The following is a 22,507-nucleotide window of genomic DNA, read 5'->3' as shown; positions in this document are numbered from 1 at the left end:
AGCGGCATATGCTTTTCCCCATAGGGAGGCTGTTCTTCTTCGATCTCATGAACTTGCAGATGTGTCTCTTGGCATTCTCCTCAGATTCGCAGATAAGGAGGGTTTTATTCCAGGCGCAGTAGGATAGAACTGTAAAATCTAATAAAAAATCTGCTGTTTGAGAATGGGTAAAGATATCTCTTTAAAATTTTTAATTATTAGAGCTGGGGTTAACGTGATGAGACCATATGCCAAGTTAAATAGAGTGTCCGGGCTGTTCATCGAAGGCCCTTTAAGTTTGTCACCTCTGAATTTCGAAAACATGTTCGGGCTGCTGGGGAGTCTCCTCAGATTCGTAGATAAGAAAGGCTTAATTCAACGTACAGTGGGATAGAATTGAAAAACTAGTAAAAAAATATGCTGTTTTAAAACGGGCAGAGGTCTTACTTTGAGATTTTAAATGATTAAAGCTGAGGTTAACGAGATCATATGCCAAACTTCCTAGGTGGTCCGGGTGCCCATTGGCAGACCCTTTAAGTTGGTCACCTTGAAATTTCAAAAACTTCTTCGAGCAGCCTAATTTCAATCTGTAGTCCGATTTTTAAAATGTTAGCTTGAGGCCTAAAATATCTATCTGGTCCCCGGGGATTTCCGACTTTTAATCTTATTTTGTTGGAACTTTGACCGATATAGGTTTTGTGTTTGGCATATAGCCTCGTTAACATCTCAGCTCTAACCATTTATTTCAAAGACATATCTCTACCCGTTCTCAAACGGCAGATTTTGTACTACTTTTTTGGCCTATTCCACTGTGCGTCGAATCAAACCCTACGTCTTATCTACAAACCTGAGGATACATCCCCAGCAGCCCGAACCTACTTCTCACTACTTCAAATTTTAACGAAATTGGGTAGTAAATAAATCTGTTATAGGCTTTAGACCCTTAACCGGCAGATCTGAACCATATTTGGAACGGATGTCCGGAGGCTTACAGCAACTCACTGTTTAAAATTTTAACGAAATCGGCTTTAATAGTCCAAACATGGTCCGATCTCAATCAGATTTAAGTCGAATGTCGGGAGGCTTAACACACTTCGCTGTTTCAATTTTCAGCAAAATCGGGTAATATGGTAAGTTTTTATGGGCTTTAGACCCTTTTCGACAGATCGGTCTATATGGCAGCTATATCCAAATATGGTCCGATCTAAACCATATTTGATTTGAGTTTTGGGAAGCTAAGGAAAAGCACTGTTTCAAATTTCAGAGCAATCGGATAATAAATGCAGCTTTTATGGGTTTTAGAACCTTATTCTGCAGATCGGCCTATATGACAGCTATATCAAAATATGGTTCGATCTGAGCCATAATTGATTTGAATGTTGGGATGCTTAGTAAAACTAATGATTCAAATTTCACCGAAATCGGATAATAAATAAAGCTTTTATGGGCTTAGGACGCATACTCGGCAGATCGGTCTACATGGCAGCTATATCCAAATATGGTCCGATTTGGCCCGTTCAAGAACTTTGAAAAAGTTCAGCTCAATAACTCAATTTTTGAAGACTGTAGAGTGATAGCGTCTGACGGACGGACAGACACACGGACATGGTTAAATAGCCTTAAAATTTTACGACGATTCGAAATATATACGAGAATACCTTGTAGGGTCGGAAATGGATATTTCGACGTGTTGCAAACGGAATGACTAAATTAATATGCCCCCTATCCTATAGTAGTGGGTATAAAAATTCTAAACCCCATTTCTTCCCTTAGGAAAACGCAAAACTTTTCAAGTTTCAACATCATTATTTAGATTCTGCATTTATTAAACGTTGATAAAGACTTTTCCCTGACCAGTTTGCTGGCTTTTGACTACCCACCTTAGCATGTTTGCCTTGTTCATCGTCGTCGTGTTGTTGGCAGCAGCAGCAGCCGCCGCCGCATTTGATGATATTGTAGTCGGTCTCTTCTTTGTCTGCTGCAATCCTGTTGCACCCTCTATTGGTTCAGCTATGTGCTCCTGCAGGAATTGATTTAAATCACCCAGACAATCACTGTAGTCCAGCACCATACATATCGGCTCATCGCGTAGACAGGCGCCTACCAAAGGCGCCACATTGATATCTTTTAAACGTGATAATTGTTTGGCTTTTAGGCGAAATTCTTTGCGCATGTGATCGGGTGCACCGGGTCGCAGTGTGGCCACAGCCACCAAATTTGTGCTGGAAATAAGAAATAAGAAGAAAAGACAGCAAAGTAATGTTAGTGCTAGAAATTGGGTAAGAAAAGAAGTATTTGCAATTTTTTGCCACTTATAAATTAAGGCATACTTTTGGTCGTTAACAAAATCTTCTATTATTGGGTTGCCCAAAAAATAATTGGGGATTTTTTAAAAGAATGTAAATGCATTTTTAATAAAACTTAGAATGAACTTGAATCAAATATACTATTTTTACACTTTTTTTCTAAAGCAAACTAAAAGAGACAGCTGATAACTGACAGAAGAAAGAATGCAATTACAGAGTCACAAGCTGTGAAAAAATTTTTTAACGCCGACTATATGAAAAATCCGCAATTACTTTTTGGGCAAACTAATATATAACAAGTAAAAGCGTGCTAAGTTCGGCCGGGCCGAATCTTATATACCCTCCACCATGGATCGCATTTGTCGAGTTCTTTCCCGGCATATCTTTTTTGGCAAAAACATGATATAAGAAAATATTTTCTCTGCTATTAGAGCGATATCAAGATATAGTCCGGTTTGGACCACAATTAAATTATATGTTGGAGACCTGTGTAAAATGTCAGCCAATTCGAATAAGAATTGCGCCCTTTGTGGCCTCAAGAAGTAAAATAGAGAGATGGATTTGTATGAGAGCAGTATCGGGCTATCGACCAATTCAGACCATAATAAACACGTATGGTAATGGTTATGAGAGAATCCGTCGTACAAAATTTCATTCCAATCGGATAAGAATTGCGCACTCTAGAGGCTCAAGAAGTCAAAACCCAAGATCGGTTTATATGGCAGCTATATCAAAAAATGGACCGATATGGCCCATTTACAATACCAACCGACCTACACTAATAAGAAGTATTTGAGCAAAATTTCAAGCGGCTAGCTTTACTCCTTCTGAAGTGCTTTCAACAGACAGACGGACGGACGGACGGTCGGACGGACGGTCGGACGGACGGTCGGACGGACGGACGGACAGACGGACGGACGAACATGGCTAGATCGACATTAAATTTCACGACGATCAAGAATATATATACTTTATGGGGTCTCAGACAAATATTTCGAGTAGTTACAATCAGAATGACGAAATTAGTATACCCCCCATCCTATGGTGGAGGGTATAAAAATAAATGTTTTGGGCTTTATTTGCATGTTAGTATGTTTATATGTTACCTATAGACCCAAAAACAGCTGAACCGAGGTTCATGAAATTTACACAGATGGTAGAGTTTGCCCACCCGATGGATATAGGGTAACCCATTTTTTACGTCCGAAGGGGTAGCGGACACTCCCCCTTACCCCAATTTTCAAAAAAGCCGGATCTTGGAGTTGTGTGGATCGATTTAAGGCAAATTTCGTTTCCATGCTTATGGTAACCCTAACACACAAAATTGGTATACATATTTGGGGTGAAATAATCTGGGGGAATGCCCCACCTCAAAACCCACCCATACGGACGTGTTTACCGATTGGGACAATATGGGTATCAAATGATAGGTATTTAAGAGTAGAACACGAACTTGACATAACAATTTGAGCCCAAGTGTGGAAAGACAGCCCAACCCTCTAAAACTGCCCAAATATGAAATGTTTAAAGAGTGGGCCAGTATGGGTATCAAATGAAAGGTAATTGGAGGTAGAATACGACAATTTAATAAAAATACTGTCCATTCTCGGGGATCGCCCTATCCCAAAATTATCTAATATGGCGTGAACATGATCTTATATGCGGACTTCGTCATGCTGTTGATGCGTGCCAAATTTCTGTCGAAAATCAGCGAGATCATGGAAAGGTCACTAGGGAGAACGTCGAGATGAGCTATAAGAAATTAGTTGAAAACGAACCTCCACAGTCGGAGGTATAAAATACCGTATATTAGAATCCCATCTTTGGTGATGATCATTTTGCAGTAGTACGAAATATCTGATCCCAATCCTCGATACGAAATTGTCCTGTGAGACCAGCGCTGACATATAGGGCACTGGTTTGGTGGGAGGCTATGGAGAAAAAGACTCGTAACGGAAAGTTACAGAAGGTGGAAAGACTGGCTTGCGTCGGAATTATGGAAGCGTTAAGGTCCACACAGCAGGGAGGTTTGGAAGTAATGTTGGATATTCATCTAATCGAGGTCTATGTGCTGGACAGTGCCACCAAGGTTTCACTTAGGATGTGGAAACAGGCGATACGTAAATATCCTGTGAAACCAGTGCTGACATATAGGGTACTGAAATGATGGAAGGCTATGGAGAAAAAGAATCACAACAGGGAGTTACAGAAGGTGCAAAGACCGTCATGCTTCGGAATTATGGAAGCGTAAAGGTCCACACCACAGGCAGGTTTGGAAGTTATGCTGGATATTCAACGAACCGAGGTCTATGTTCTGGACAGTGCCAGCAAGGTTTCACTTAGGATTAGGGAACTTGACTGTAGGAGAGGGAAAACGGCGACGGTTCCATTCTGGATACTATCAATGAGGTGGGTAGAGTGAGGAAGGCAGAGTGAAGAAAGGAGAAGCGACCTTGGGGATACGCTTTCTCAGGTGGGTAGTGGAAGGAGAATGCTGTATGGAGGAGAATGGGACCTCGGCCAAAGCACCCTCCAGAATAGTATTAGCCTTTCAAAGGGTTTTTGGCCCCCCCTCTCCCAAGACAAATGAGGTGGACATAATGAGGAAGATCTCAGACTACCTGTCACCCAGGACAAGTCGAGAAGCGACCTTGGGGATACGCTTTCTCAGGTGGGTAGTAGGAGGAGAATGCTGTATGGAGGAGAATGGGACCTCGGGCTAAGCAACCCCCAGAATAGTATTAGCCTCCCCCTAAAATTTTAAAAAGTACATTGTTCTCGACAAAATTTGCTAGTTAATGTGCTTCTCAGAAGGTTTTTGGCCCCCCTACCCTCAGAGAAATGGGCTGGTGATGTTATTGTATGAGGTCCACATGTGAGGAGCTGTGTTTAATATCCCTGAATAGACTTCCAGGCTCAAGCAATTGCGTTGACTTGGTTTCTCGATCACGATGGTATTCCGGTAAACGATAAGACAGAAGAATATGCCAGGAAAGAGAGAAACAGTCGCCGGACTTGCATATTGTCGCTCGCCCGATTAGCGAAGTATAGGGGTAGACCAGTGCGGAGATGGGGGCGAGGTCGGAGTGTGTTCAAGGATGCCGAACTACCAGGACAATCTGACAAACCGTTGACAGGAGGAGGCCTTTGAGAAAAGGTCACAAAGTATTGTTACAGGAGTTATAACCGGGCTCTGTGCGACAGGACCTTTGAAGTTGAAGCTGCAAAGTTGAAGATGGGACGATCGAGCACTTGCTCTGTTCATGTCAGGATCTGCCGATGTAACGTTTTTCTTCTATCTCGGCGATGGGGGGCGAGATAACATGCGGAGTAGACACTCAGTCGAGAGATGAACGATACTATTCTAGATATCCGTCCCATTGACACACAGATTAAGTGTAAGGCAGCCACTGCGGCTATGAGACTTAAGGCGATGGGAAAATGGATGGGAAATCATACCATAGCGGTAAAACCGAGGCGACGATAGGAAACCTAGAAGGAAAGGAAAAGGTTTCCTATCGTCGCCTCGATTTTACCGCTATGGTATGAGCTGCTCCCATTCTCAATCCATTTTCCCATCGGCTTAAGCCTCATAGCCGCAGTGGCTGTCTTACATTTAATCTGTGTGTCCATGGGACGGATATCTAGAATAGTCTCCAGTGCTCTAGTGGGCGTGGTCCTCATCGCCCCGCCTATGCCAAGACAACATGTTTTCTAAATCTGTTGTTAAGTGCTTATAATGCACTTTTTCCCCATAGCAGTCCACCAAACTACTGAGGCGTAAGTAAGTATTAGTTTAATCACGCCCCCATGGACCCAGTGGACTATCCTCAGATTCCGACCCCATTTCGAGCCTACGGTCCGTCTACATAGTGCTCAACAACTGTGAGCTGAATGTGACACTTTAAATTTTTTAAGATAAACTTTCGATATATTTTTATACCCATCACCATAGGATGGGGTATACTTATATAGTCATTCCATTTGTAACGCCTAGAAATATTCGCCTAAGACCCCATAAAGTATATATATTCTTGATCGTCTCGACGTTCTGAGTCGATCTAGCCACGTTCGTCCGTCCATCCGTCCGTCTGTCGAAATCACGATTGAGGTCGAACGCATAAAGCTAGCCGCTTGAAATTTTGCACAGGAACTTAAGATCGATGTAGGTCGTTTGGGGATTGCAAATGGTCCATATCGGTTCAGATTTAGATATAGCTCCCATATAAAGCGATATCCCGATTTGATTTCTTGAGCCCCTGGAAGCCGCAATTTTTTGTCCGATTTGGCTGAAATTTTGCATGTGGTGTTCTGCTATGACCTTCAACAACTGTGCCAAATACGGCCTATTTCAGTCTTTATCCTGATATAGCTCCCATGTAAACCGGTCTTCGATCATCCTTGTTCGGATTCTAGAGGCTCTAGTTTTTGCTGGTTTGACAGAAGTTTGGTATGTAGAATAAAATTATGCCCCACAGCAAAAATTATTTTGTATAAATTTTTAGCAGAATTTAGTCTTCTGCGAAGACAAAATTTGGCCCAAGCGACCTCCTCGGAATTATTTTTTATACCCACCACCGAAGGATGCGGGTATATTCCTTTTTTTTATTCCGTTTGCAACACATCGAAATAGCCATTTCCGCCTCTATACTTGATCGTCATAAAAATCAAGAACTAATTAGCCATGTCCGTCCGTCTGTTTGTTGAAATCACTCTACAGTCTTGAGCAAGTAACAAGTAAAAGCGTGCTATATTCGGCCGGGCCGAATCTTATAGGCAAAAAAGGGTAAAAGAAAAGATTTGCTCTGCTATTAGAGCGATATCAAGATATGGTCCGGTTTGCACCACAACTAAATTATATGTTGTAGACCTGTGTAAAATGTCAGCCAATTCGAATAAGAATTGCGCCCTTTGGGGGCTTAAGAAGAAAAATAGAGAGATCGATTTATATGGGAGTTGCATCGGGCTATAGACCGATTCAGAACATAATAATCACGTATGTTGATGGTCATGAGAGAATCCGTCGTACAAAATTTCAGGCAAATCGGATAATAATTGCGACCTCTAGAGGCTCAAGAAGTCAAGACCCCAGATCTGTTTATATGGCAGCTATATCAGGTTATAGACCGATTTGAACCATACTTGGCACCGTTGTTAGATATCATAACAAATCACGTCGTCCAAAATTTCATTCCAATCGGAGAAGAATTGCGCACTCTAGAGGCTCAAGAAGACAAGATACAAGATCGGTTTATATGAAGATATATCAGGTTATGGACCGATTTGAACCTTATGTGACACAGTTGTTGGATATCATAGGAAAACACGTCGTGCAAAATTTTATTCCAATCGGATAAGAATTGCGCACTCTAGAGGCTCGAGAAGTCAAGACCTAAGGTCGGTATAGCAGCTATGGCCCAAAACATGGACCGATATGGCCCATTTACAATCCCAACCGACCTAAACTAATAAGAAGTATTTGTGCGGCTAGCTTTACTCCTCCAGAAGTTAGCATGCTTTCGACAGACAGACGGACGGATGGATGGACATGGCTAGATTGACATAAAATGTCCCGAAGATCAAAAATATGTATACTTTATGAGGTCTCAGACGAATATTTCGCGAAGTTACAAACAGAATAACGAAATTAGTATACCCCCCATACTATGGTGAAGGGTATAAAAAGGCATTAAGTTCGGCTGGGCCGAACTTTGGATACCCACCACCTCGGATATATATGTAAGCCCCATTTCGTCACAATCCTGTGAAAATTGGATAACTTAAGGACCCAAATTCGGCATGGACATTGAAGAGTCTAATATATATGTCACTATTAAATTTTGTAGAACAAAATATTGTTATTTTTGGCAGATATATACAATTATAAACCGATCTGAACCATATTAAGGTTTTATGGGCTTCAGTCCTTTTATCGGCAGATCGGTCTATATGGCATCTGTATCTAAATATAATCCGATCAAAACCATATTAAGGTCGGATGTTAGTAGGTCTTAGCCTACTCACTGTTTCAAATTTTACCGAAATCTGGTAACAAATAAAGTTTTTATTGGCTTTAGACCCCCTTTTCGGCAGATCGGTCTATATGTCATCTATAGCGACCTGAACCATATTTATGTCGGTTGTCGGAAGGCTAAAAATAACCTACTGTTTTAAATGTTAGTGAAATCGGATAAAAAATAAAGCTTTTATGACCTTCAGACCCTTTATCGGGAGATCGGTCTATATGGCAGCTATATCTTAATATAGTCCGATATAAACCATGTTTGGTTCAGATCTCGGGAGGCTTAAAATAACCTACTGTTGTAATTTTCAGCGATATCGTGTAATAAATAAAGCTCTAAAGGCCATATTAGACTCTTTATCGGGAGATCGGTCTATATGGTAGCTATATCTAAATATAGTCCGATCTGAACCATAATTGGGTCAGTTGTCGGGAAGCCTTAAACTACTCAATGTTTCAAATTTCAGCGAAATCGGATGAAAAAAAAGATTTTATGGGCATTAGGCTCTTTATCGGAAAATCGGTGTATATAGCAGATATATCCAAATATGGTCCGATTTGGCCCGTTCAAGAACTTAACCAGCGTGCATTAAAAAGACGTATCTGTGCCAAATTTCAGCTCAATATCTCAGTTTTTGAAGGCTTTAGAGTGATTACAACAGACGGACGGGCGGACAGGCGATCAGACGAATAGACGGACAGATACATGGATATCGTTAAATCGTCTTAGAATTTTATGACGATCCGAAATTGATATTTCGATGTGCTGCAAACGGAATGACTAAGTGAATATACCCCCTATCCTACGGTGGTGGGTATAAAAATAGAGATATTGAGGTGAAACATTGCACAGATTCAAACATTTGCAATATTTTTATCCATTTGTCCACATTGTGGTGGGGTCCAAGACCAACATTTCGATGTGTTACAAACGGAATGACGAAGTTAGTATATCCACATCCTATGGTGGAAGGTATATAAACAAATGATTGCCAATTTAAAGTAACGTTTTAAATTTTAGTTTGGAAATGTAAATGCAATGTAAATTTAGCTGTAATTTAGCATTAGTTTTCACATTTCCAACTTTTGAAGATAAACTAATTGAGTGCAAGCAATTAGCAGTAGTCAGTATATTATTTATTCACATTTCGCACAGAAACTTTCCCTTCCTATGTTGGTAATGAAAATGGAAAAAATATCTAAAGCGTTTTTTTCCTCTTGCATCGCTTAAAAATTGGTATGTATATATTTTTTTATAATTATCTTGCTGACTGAATCAACAGTTCGCATACATTGAGAGAGTTGCTTTTTCTTTTATTCCATAAATTCCGTAGAAAATCAATGTTGGCCTCACCAGACGCAAATAATTGTTTTGTGGTTTTCTTGTTCTCTGTTTGCTTAGCTCACTCCGTTTGCCAATGAAATGATGTTTCAATTAATTGCATTCATTTTTATTAAAACTAACCAAACTCCAATTAAGTCAATAAACCCTCAATTCCCATGCTCACACTCACCATCACATGCAACCACAATGTGGCAGACATATAAATGAAAACTAAATTCCATTATACAGGGTGGCTGATGAATATTGCTACAATGATGAATATTGCTACATTTTTTTTTCGGTGTATGGAATACATTTTTCTTTTATTCATGTTAAATTAAATTATTAAATTAATTATTAAATTATTATTAATTAAATTAATTAATTAATTAATTAAATTAATTATTAAATTATTATTATTAAATAGAAAAAAAGTTATTACATTTTTTTTTGGTAGCGGCTTTCATCAGCCACCCTGTATATGGATATGGATGTGTGGGTAGCTAGCAACTAGTTACCTATCCACCACCACCTACTATCTACCAATGCTGGAGAGGATATTGAAAAATTGTGGTATAAAAAAATTAAAATAATACAACAAGATTGGCAGTGGCAGTGGCAGTGGCAGGAGCGGTGAAAATGTTTTGGCATGCCATAGCAGCAGCCAGGGCAGTAATAAAACTAAAATTTTAATGGAATTTTTGATTACTGCCAGACAGTTGAAAAAATTAAAAAGTTTTTCACTACCTCCGTTTCTGTGGCCGGGGAGGGGCAATCATGAAAAACACACAACGGCACATTAAATACTTCTCAAATATTCATCACATGAGGTTAGCCCCATTCCATATCAGCCTTTTCAACAATTTAGTTGCTAACATTTCTTCCACCTCAAACTTTGGAAGAATTTTTAAAACAATTGCCCTCTTACTATGATACAACTACTCACTCAAATGTGAAAAGGTAGAGAAAGCTTATGTTCTTTGTTAGTGGATGGTTGAGTTGAGGGGGGTGGGATTGTGAGATTTTGTGAGGAGTAAGTTTTCATTGCCAGAAAGTTCTTAATTGTTTTAAGGTATTGTTGTGGCTTTCCATCATCGCCAACATCCCGTCATCATTGTCAGATATGGGTTCATCATTACCTTGGAAGATTTCCTATAAGATTTGTGGCAATGCACATTGGTTAATATTAAAAACTATAATTTTTCATACGAAATTTCATTCATAATTTAAGCTATGAAAATTCAATTTAAATTCCCCCGAAAATTGTGTAAAAGACTTGAAGACTTCATGTTGATACTTTCTGTCCGATGTTCAAGATTTTGCAACAATGATAAGGGATCTCTTGTATATAGCCGAGTCCGAATGGCGTGCATCTAAGCCGTTTATCGACCTACGACTTTAAAACAGGAGATCGTCCTATATGTCAGCTATATCTAAATGTGGCTACAACTCGCTTTTTGAATAATTTAGAGACCACCACGCCAAAAAAGCCCCAAGAGGACACTTTTAGTGCTTTGGGCAATAAGGGTATCAAATGAAAGGTACTTAAAATCTGACACAAAATTTTATTTTTTGGTGTCTGAAGACCCTCCCCTCCCTCCGCACAGCAGGACAAATTTACCGATTGGGACAATTTGGATATCAAATGAAAGCTTTTTAAAGGTAGAGTCCAATGCTGATATAAACATTTATTCCTTGGTGTCTGAGACGCTTACACACCCCTAAAACCACTCAACATTACATATTTACCAATTAGGACAATATAGGTATTAAACGAAAGATATTTGGAAGCTGAGTTCTCATGTGTTATAAGAATTTGGTTCAAGTTATCTACAGGGCCTCTCCAACACCAAAAACCCCAAAACGGGCATAAATGTCCAACGTCACAAAATGGGTACCGAATGAAAGGTCTTTGGGAGTTGACTATGAATCTGGTATACATAGTCTGGGACCGGGCCACCCACTAAATATCCTTTAATTGGACGTGTAGTTCGATCGGGATAATATGTCAATTAAATGAAAGGTCTATGACAGTGTATTTCGAATCTAATGTTGGAATAAGGATTCAAGAATCTAGGTCACGTCCTACCTTTCCGCAGGACAAGAAGACTCAAATTAATTGTCGTTTGGTTCTTAGCTTCGGGGGGACCGACCCTCTCCTCCCAATATATACAACGCACAACTGTCATGTAGGATAGCCGAGAATATATTGTACTCAAAACAAGTAAAAAGGCGTTAAGTTCGGCCGGGCCGAACTTTGGATACTCACCACCTCGGCTATATATGTAAACCACCTTTCATCGAAATTCGGTAAAAATTTCATAACTTATGTTCCATATCAGTTATATCAAAATTCGTTCCGATTTGGACCAAATACTAATAAGTACAGTAGCTATATCTAAAACTAAGCCGATCTGAACCACATACGACACGGATGTCGAAAAGCCTAACATAAGACTGTGTCCAATTTCAGTGAAATCAGATTATAAATGCGCCTTTTATGGGGCCAAGATTTTAAATCGAGATATCGGTCTATATGGCAGCTATATCCTAATCTGGACCGATTTGGACCAAGTTGCATAAAAATGTCGAAGAGCCTAACTCAAAGCACTATCCCAAATTTCAGCGAAATCGGACAATAAATGCCTCTTTTATGGGCACAAACCCTTAAATCGAGAGATCAGTCTATATGGCAGATATATTAAAATCTGCACCGATCTGCGCAAAATCGAAGAAGGACGTCGAAGAGCCTTACTAAACTCACTGTCTCAAATTTCAGCGACATCGGACAATAAATGTGTCTTTTATGGCCCCAAAACCCAAAACCTAGATATCGGTCTATATGGCAGCATTATCCAAATCTGGACAGATCTGTGCGATATTGCAAAAGTATGTCTAGGGGCTTAACTTAACTCACTGTCCCGAATTTCGGCGACATCGGACTATAAATGAGCATTTAATGGGCCCAAAATCTTAAATCAAGAAATCGGTCTATATGGCAGCTATATCCAAATCTGGACCGATTTGGACCAAATTGAAGAAATATGTCGAAGGCCCTTAAACAACTCACTGTCCCAAATTTCAGCAAAATCGGATAATAAATGTGGCTTTTATGGGCTTAAGACCCTAAATGGGAGGATCGGTCTATATGGCAGCTATATCCAAATCTGGACCGATCTGGGCCAAATTGACAAAGCATGTCGAAAGGCCTAACACAATTCACTGCCCCGAATTTCATCAAAATCGGATAATAAATATGGCTTCTGTGGGCCTAAGACCCTAAATCGGAGGATCGGCCTATATGGCAGCTATATCCAAATCTGGACCGATCTGGTCCAAACTAACGAAGGAAGTCGAAGGGCCTAACACAACTCACTTTCCCAAATTTTGGCAAAATCGGATAATAAATGTGGCTTTTATGGGCCAAAGACCCTAAATCGGCGCATCGGTCTATATGGGGACTATATCAAGATATAGTCCGATATAGCCCATCTTCGAACTTAACCTGCTTATGGACAAAGAAAGAATCTGTGCGAAATTTCAACTCAATATCTCTATTTTTAAAGACTGTAGCGTGATTTCAACAGACAGACGGACAGACGGATAAAGATCATTAGTCATTGGTAGTAGAGTACAATGTTTACCCTCAAATTGGGAAGGACACAGTAGGACCTGAGGATCTTTAAGAATGTGGTATCCCAAGTGGTCGCTTTGAAATATCATGTAGATAATCAATACAAGAAAATTTATTAGTGTGAATCTGAACAAGACCCGTAGCTTGAATATCTTGATATCCACCTTCAAAATGCTTGACATTATGGGGCTCAAACAAAATCGTGCTCTAGTAAGATGCTGATATTACTTCAGGGCCGCCTCTAAACTCTCTTAAAACGTCTCACCCCATAAACTCCCCCTAAACCAATGGCAATTGGGGCTCAAATAAAAAGAATTTGAAGGTAAAGCATGATGCAGATATTTTTTCAGGGCTAAGTACGTGGGTTGCCGCCCCACCCTGCATACCCCTCAAACTGTGGATTATGGCAAAAGGGGACTCAAATCTGTATCTGTTTCATGGCCAAGTGTTTCAGGGACGTCTCACCTCATAAACTATCCCTAAACCAAACATAGCTCCAATGTGGTTTTTGAGAGTGAAGTATGAATCAGATATCCACTTTCGGGGAAAATGTTTTAGCTACTCCAATCCTCCACCAAATCCAAGAGAATGAAGTAGATCTAACATCCAAACTTTAAATGGGCGGACCCTCCCCTTGCCCTATTTTCCATAACGCCGGATTTCAGAAATAGGTGGAGAGATTTAGACAAAATTTGGCTTGTTTATAACAACTTAAATACAGAAATTTGTATCTTTATTTAGGGTGGGATATTTAGGGGGCCGCCCCACATCCAAAGCCAGCCAAATGGAATATAAACCAATAATGACAATATGGGCCTCAAATGAAAGGTATTTGAGACTAGAGCACGAATCTGATATATGGGGATCTGACTCACCTAAAAACACACCCATACAGGACAAAACTGAGACAATGTAACCATTTCCGCCCGCCCGTCCGCCTGTCTGTTGATATCACGCTACACTCTTTAAAAAAGAAGATAATGAGCTAAAATTTTACTCAGGTTCTTTCTCTGTCCATAGGCAGTTTAAGTTCGAAGTTCGGTTATATCGGAGATCGGTTTATATGGGAGCTATATCAGGTTATAGACCGATTTCGACAGTAGTAAGCACAGTTATTGGAAGTCTCAACAGAACACTACATGCAAAATTTCAGTCATATCGGACAAAAATTGAGGCTTTAAAGTCCTCGGGAGATTGGTTTATATGGGAACTATATCAGGTTATAGACCGATTTACACCGTACTTGGTAAATTTATTGGAAGTCATAGCAGAACACTACTTGCAAAATTTCAGCCAAATCGGGAAAAATTGCGGTTTCTAAGGTTTTAAGAACCATTATATCGAATCTGTACTCCCAGAAAATTTAGTTAGCTGATATCAGTAAACACTGTCTGCTGACCTTAAATCAAACTGAGATTGACCCAATATGGATATGGTTGAGTGGTAATAAAATACGGTAATGAATATCCATGGTAGTGGGTATCCAAAGTTCGATACGGCCAAACTTAATGCGCTTTTACTTTTAAAAGTGTCATGTCATCCTCTAAACAGATCTTTACCATACCAGTACCCTATACGTCAGCACTGGTGTCGCAATAACAATGTACATCCTATAAGTCAACTTCGGATGAACTCCCCACTTTGTACCGAACACCTTTCTGCTAGAGTAAAACCGCACAATGCCTTCCGGCTTCTGTAATCCGTATTCTTTATCCAAAATTGTGAGCTATATCTAAATCTGGTCCGATATTATTACAACTTTCCTTACGTATTGGGATGGCAAAAAATCACCAAAGTGTTGGTGTAGGGTATAAAAAATCAAAGTCTGGAATCTCGTGCTACAAAAAAAAAAAAAAAAACCCAAAATGTTTTGCCATAAAACGACACTAAGTCCGTTTATGTCTACTATTATATTCCCATTCTGTTAGCCGCGAAAGCAGGGCAATGACATAGGGAATGCTATATCGCCATATCATCTTCCTCGCATGTCCTTTACATGTGGACATTTGCCGCACCTATTCTGCATAGATCTGCCCGTAGTCCAATGTGTACCGTTATGATACCGAAAGCTATACTGACCTCCTTTTTACGACCTTACAGTAATGGCCTAATGTTCCGTTCCTCATTTTCATGATCCGGATCTCCAATTAAAATTTCTTCGTCCTACCGACCGTTTCGCAGTTCCATAGGGTCACCCCCGTCGATCTACGTAGCCCTGAGAGGCTTTGAATTAACCAAATTTATTGACGGCAGTCCTCTGGTCTTCACTGTATTCTTCTATGTACAAGTATTGATCTAATCACACTCCTGCAGTTCGAGTAGACAATTAAGGATTTTGTGAGTAGCACGGAAATCCTAACTTAAAATTTTCTTTTTCGAGTGATTTTTTAGTTTTTAGAGCGCACAACAAGCCAATTACTGGCTTAGGTGTATGTCCATAGTGGCATTGGGCGGATTAATATCTGCACCCTCTTTTTAAACTAACCTATGGTCCAAAGAATTCAAATCGGGTATTCGATTTGTATGGGAGCTATCTAAATCTATCTATCTATCTAAATCGGAACCGATATGACCCATTTGCAATCCCCAACAACCTATATTAATAATAAGTTTCTGTGCAAAATTTCAAGCGGCTAGCTTTACGCGTTCGATAGCTATGGTGATTTCGACAGACGGACGGACAACGATCAAGATTGTATATACTTTATGGAGTCTTAGTCGAATATTTCGAGGTGTTACAAAAGGAATGACTAGACTAATATACCACCATTCTGTGGTAGTATTATAATCTAGTTATATATTTGTTATGGGAGCTATATCTAACTCTGATCCGATTCGTTCGTCCTTGGACTAAAAAAACGACGTGTGCAAAATTTTACGACACTAGGATAATACATGCGATCTGAACCTCGACACACAGACGGACGAACAGACGGACATAGCTAAATCGATTCAGGAAGTGATGCTAAGCCGATTCATATACATATCAATGGGTCTAGCTCTTTTTTGCTTTGCAAACAAATGCACAAAGTTATAATACCCTGTACCACAGTGGTGGTGTAGGGTATAAAAAATCTAAGTCTGGAATTCCGTGCTACTAACGAAATAAGAAAATGTTTTTCATACTACGCCCATATGTCCCTTTATGTCTGCTATTGTATTCCCACCTGATGACATAGGAAATGCTCCATCGCCTTATCATCTTCCCCGCATGCCGTGCACATGTCGTCATTTTCCGCACCTATTCTGCATATGTGAGCTCGTAGCCCTATGTGTACCGTAATGATACCAAAAAAGCAATACTAACTTCCTTCTTAATTCCTTTCAGTAATAGCCTCGTTCTCTTACGAACCTCATAGAATTTTTGCCGTCCTAACGACTGTTTCGCTGTTCCACAATGAAGCATGCGCTTTCGTCGCCCACTCCCTTAAGTCGGACTGCGTCGACCCGAAAGGCTTTGGGTTAACCAAGTTTATTGACGGTATTCCTCTGGCCTTCACCGCCAAATCGTCTGTCTTTTCATTCTCCCTTACTCCGTTATGGCCCGACATCCAAACGATGGGGATTTTGCCATCCTCAAAGAAGGCGTTAATCTCCATTCCAAGATTGCTCGTGATCTTACCGTTCTGGTTGCTATTGCCCTCATGGTCATTTGAGTGACCGTAAAGGTGGCCAAAGGAGTCCATTGTAGCTCAGAGGTTAGTGTGTCCGCCTATGACGCTGAACGACTGGCCTCGAACCTGCCAAGAAGATCAGACAAAATTTTCAGCGTTTGTTATCCCCTGCTAATGCTGGCGATTTTTGTGAGGTACTATGCCATGTTAAAACTTCTCCCCAAAGAGGTGTCGCACTGCCGTTCGGACTCGGCTATAAAATGGAGGCCCCTTACCAATGAGCCTACAATTTTTATCGGATAGCACTCAGTGATAGGTGATAAGTTTACCCCATTTATTTATTGGAATGTTCATGGGCAAATTTGCAAGGATGTTTACACTCGACGCCCTTGCGTTAGCGCTACACCACCTCACGCATGCAGTAATCGCCCGTATCTCTGCCTGCAGGACGGTATTAATATCAGACAGTCGAAAACAGATTTCAGTTCTTGGGTTCTCAATGTAGACACCCAGGCCCAGACAGTCGAAAACAGATCTCAGTCCTTGGGTTCTCAATGTAGACCCCCAGGCCCACTCTGTCCTCTAGCTAAATTTTTATCGGATAGCACTCAGTGATATGTGAGAAGTTTGTCCCATTTCTTTAATGAAATGTTCATGGGAAAATTTGCAAGAATGTTTACACTTACGCCCTTGCGTTAGCGCTACACCACCTCACGCATGCAGTAATCGCCCGTATCTCTGCCTGCAGGACGGTATTAATATCAGACAGTTGAAAACAGATCTCAGTTCTTGGGTTCTCAATGTAGACCCCCAGGCCCAGACAGTCGAAAATAGATCTCAGTCCTTGGGTTCTCAATGTAGACCCCCAGGCCCACTCTGTCCTCTAGCTAAATTTTTATCGGATAGCACTCAGTAATATGTGAGAAGTTTGTCCCATTTCTTTAATGAAATGTTCATGGGAATATTTGCAAGGATGTTTACACTTACGCCCTTGCGTTAGCGCTACACCACCTCACGCATGCAGTAATCGCCCGTATCTCTGCCTGCAGGACCGTATTATTATCAGACAGTCGAAAACAGTTCTCAGTTCTTGGGTTCTCAATGTAGACCCCCAGGCCCAGACAGTCGAAAACAGATTTCAGTCCTTGGGACTCAATGTAGACCCCCAGGCGTACTCTGTCCTCTAGCTATGATCCATCCATTCATACTACACGAACTACCAGATGCCAATACCAGAGTTCCGTCAATCCTAGACTGTGCCGCTAGAAGCAACTATGCAATCTCGACCATAAGTATCGTCCCAGGCATTGGATTGGATTCCTCTTTCATTCCTTCCAGGTTTCCTATAGTCGCCTCGTCTATACCGCCATGGTGTGGCCTGCTCCTATCCACTATCCATTCTGCCATTGCCTTAAGTCTCATAGCCTCAATGGCTGCCTCTGTATGTTTATGGGTCGAATATCTAGAACAGTCTCCAGTGCCCTTTTATCCTTACCTTGCTCCACCAAACTACTGAGGCGCAATACTAACGGTCTAATCCCGATTTTGTAGTGCCAGTGGACTATCCTTGGATTCAGGCCCCATTTCGATGCTACGGCCTGTCTAAACAGTTCCTAGCATATGTGAGCCTTCTCCGAATTCCATATTTTTGCTTTCAGTAGTCTTTAGGTGTTCTAGTATTAGGCATCGTATTCTTGTTATACCACTGTGCAAATGGATCCTTGTACCATTGGTATATATGTGTTGTTGCTAAGTACTTGTGTACATGACTTGAAAATGATTTTCCTAATTTTTATGGCAAACTATTTGTAATTTTCAAAACTGAGGTTTTCTATAGAGCGACAGACGGACATACATTCACTGCTTAAAGTTCACATTTTTATGCATGCATTGGAGAGCTGTCGCTATTGTCAGACAAATAATGTTGGAGTTTTAAGTAGATTTGTTTATGGTTGATTTTTTGATTTCATGTTTGTCATGATTTAAGTAGTTTCCTCAAAAGTTTCCGATATTCTTGAGATTTGTTTTTCTTGTCATTTAAGTGTCTATCATTTTCATCGTATCCATCTTGCCATCGTTGTTTTCGTTTGGTATGGTTTATTGGCAAAGTTTTTGTGGTTATAAGAAAAGTTTTTCTTTTTAAACATGCTTTTGCAATAAACAAACCAAAACTCATTGAAGAATTATGCACGGCAACTGTAAATTGGGTAAATGAGGGCGGAAGCCCTAGTCGGAGTATGAGGTTTTGGTTGATGAACAAGAACTATGGAACAATTCTTAAAAATAATGGGGTATAGTCTATTGAATTGCCGTAAATAATTTCATTGCTTTATTTATAATGGAGAACATATTTAGATTTGAAAACTAATTTTTTGAATGAGAGAAGACAAGAATTTATATGGTCGCGGTCCAGAAATTATAAATCTAAAAGTTGTAACCAGGATGCCGTTTTGTAGGGGTTTTTGAAGTGATTACTGAAGCGCCATGTGTGTTACAGGCAAAAATTTCTGATAGTTGAGTTGGCGGCGTGCTTGTATTCCCATTCGTGGTCATGGATTCGTTTCCCACTGAGGCTTTAATCTGTTTGAAATGGGAAACACAGTGCACAAAAAAAAAAACGCTGCCATTCAAACCTAATCTTAACTAATATTCCCATAAATGGGTACACCCCTTATAAAAGTTTATTTCACACAGAGACCTGGTTGCATATCTATGTAGTAATGTTGTGTTCCAAAGACGAAAATACCTGGACACATGTTGGGTTTTCTACAGAGAAGAACAAGAACGGAAAGGGAGTATTCTTCAACTACGAAGGGCAATACGTTGAGCTGGTACAATTAGTGTATAAACCGACACATATAGCGTGTATTCAAGGGCACCAAAATAACAAGTTAATATTCTTGCATCTCTTGGTAATTCCGATCACTGCATTGTTTCAGCATCTTTTTGTTATTCTTTTCCCCATACTGCTTCCTCCCCTGTGTTAAGTATGGTGCAAAACGGTCAATAAACTGGTATAGCTGCCATATAAACCGATCTTGGGTCTTGACTTCTTGACCCTCTAGAGGGCGCAATTCTTGTCCGATTGGAATGAAATTTTGCACGACGTGTTTTGTTATGATATCCAACAACTGTGCTAAGTATGAATTAATTCAGTGCATAACCTGATATAGCTGCCATATAAACCGATCTGGGATCTTGACTTCCTGAGCCTGTAGAGGTCGCAATTATTATCCGAACTGCCTGAAATTTTGTACGACGGATCCTCTCATGACCATCAACATACGTGTTTATTGGTCTGAATCGGTCTATAGCCCGATACAGCTCCCATATAAATCGATCTCTCTATTTTACTTCTTGAGCCCCCAAAGGGCGCAATTCTTATTCGAATTGGCTGGCATTTTACACAGGTCTCCAACATATAATTTAATTGTGGTCTAAACCGGATCATATCTAGATATCGCTCTAATAGCGGAGCAAATCTTTTCTTACATCATTTTTTGCCTAAGAAGAGATATCGGGAAAAGAACTCGACAAATGCGCTCCATGGTGGAGGATATATAAGATTCGGCTCTGACGAACTTAGCATTAGATTTTTAAATTTTACAATTTTTGTTTGTTTCTCTTTCGAGACGAGCTCAATGATCGGAGACGCGTTTTGTCTTTAGTTAGAAGACCTTTCAACCACATTATGTGTGATGGCTTCTAGGGCCGTGCGCTAGTATATTGTATTTGAATCGTATTAATTGCGAAAATGCCTCTATGATACAATTACCACATTAGCCGCGCTCGACAAGCCTGTCCAATGCATGAGTTTTTTTGTAATGACTGGCCTTTTTTCTGAGCTTTGCCAAATTTTGTTCATTTTTAAGTTTTTTCCCAATTCAAGTTTAAGCTCCATGATAAGGCACCTCCTTTTTATAGTCGACACCGAAGGCGTGCCGCATAGCGACACCTCTTCGGGTAGAAGTTTTTACATGGCAGAGTAACGCACAAATGCCTTATTAGGAGGGGATAATAACTGGTTTAAAAGGTTATTAAGAATCTTGTCGTAAAAAGAACGATGGGCCTTGATGGTATATTAACACTTGTCTTGAGCAAGCGTTCTTTGACGCTCGCCCGTCCATTACGCAATCTTTTCAAAATTGCTTACCGCCCAGCAGTTTTCCCGGTGCGTTGAAAGGTTGCTTTCAGTCGTTCCACAAGAAGGGTGAGGCGAACAAGCCTGTCATTTACCGGCCAATTGCGATATGCTGCTCTCTCTCCAAGGTTATTGAGAGCATGGTCTGGCACCGGCTTTTCTATACTCACCACCATAGCATAAGGATTTACTAATCTAGTCATTCCGTTCGTAACACCTCGATATATTGATATGCGACCCTATAAAGTATGTATACTCTGGATCCTTTCGACATTCTGATTCGATCTAGCCATGTTCGTCCATCCGTCTGTCGAAATCATGATAGAGGTTGAATATGTAAAGCTAGCTGTTTGAAATTTTGCACAACTACTAAATATCGATGTAGGTCGTTGGGGATTGCAAATGGGCCTTATCGGTTCAGATTTGTATATAGCTCCCATATAAACCGATCTGCCGATTGGACTTCTTGAGCCCCTGGAAAGTGCAATTTTTAGTCCGATTATCGATGTAGGTCGTTGGGAATTGCAAATCGGACATATCGGTTCAGATTTGTATATAGCTACCATATAAACCGATCTCCCGATTTAACTTCTTGAGCCTCTGGAAGCCGCCATTTTCATTCGATTTGGCAGAAATTTTGCACATATCATTCTGCTATTACCTCCACTATTTGTGCCAAGTTTGGTCGATCAAGAACCAGATGTGGCTCCCATATAAACCGATCTCTGATTTGAATTCTTGAGCCCCTGGAAGTCGCAATTTTCATCCGATTTGGCTGAAATTTTGCACATAGTGTTTTGTTATGTTTTACAACAACTGCGTTTAGTACGGTCTAAATCGGTGAAGAACCTGATATAGCTCCCAAATAAACCGACCTCCCAATTTGATTTCTCCAGCCCATGGAAACCGCAACTTTTGTCCTATTTGGCTGAAATTTTGCACATGGCTTTCTGTTTTGATTTTGAACAAATTTGTTAAGTACAGTCAAAATCAGTCAAGAACCTGATATAGCTCCCATATAAACCGATCTCCCGATTTGAATTCTTGAGCTGTAGTTTTCATCCGATTTGGCTGAAATTTTGCACTCAGTGTTCTGTTATGACTTTCAAAAACTGTGCTAAGGTCCAAATCGGTCAAGAACCTGATATAGCTCCCATATAAACCGATCTTCCGATTCGACTTCTTGAGCCTTTACAAGCCGCGATTTAGCTGAAATTATTTTATGACTCTCAACAACTGTGCCAAGTGCGGTTTACATCGGTCTATAACCAGATATTGCTCCCATATTGTAGCAGAATCCATGGTGGTGGGCTCCCAAGATTCGGCCCAGCCGAACTTAGCACGCTTTTACCAGTTTTTCTTAAATTGTCGCTTTAGGTGTCGTTGACGTTGATGGCTTCCTTCAAAATTTACTACTCCCTCTTCCCGCTCCAATTTCCATTCGCCAATGCAATGCATTACATTCATAGGACATCCCCTGCGTGTTG

At 40.4% G+C, this 22,507-nt stretch overlaps 1 protein-coding gene across 1 annotated transcript in view; it reads right to left on the bottom strand.

Annotated features, from left to right (window-relative positions):
• LOC106085304 (epithelial discoidin domain-containing receptor 1) overlaps positions 1–22,507 on the bottom strand; it is a 903,344-nt gene that overhangs the window by 438,994 nt on the left and 441,843 nt on the right. The window contains exon 12 of the mRNA XM_059364462.1: positions 1,860–2,201. Coding sequence (XP_059220445.1) covers positions 1,860–2,201 — 342 coding nt within the window. The remainder of the gene's footprint in view (positions 1–1,859; positions 2,202–22,507) is intronic.

This window comes from Stomoxys calcitrans, chromosome 3, assembly GCF_963082655.1.
Source record: "Stomoxys calcitrans chromosome 3, idStoCalc2.1, whole genome shotgun sequence".
NCBI lineage: Eukaryota > Metazoa > Arthropoda > Insecta > Diptera > Muscidae > Stomoxys > Stomoxys calcitrans.
Note: the sequence above shows the minus strand (reverse complement) of the source record. Positions and strands in the feature narration are given on the sequence as shown.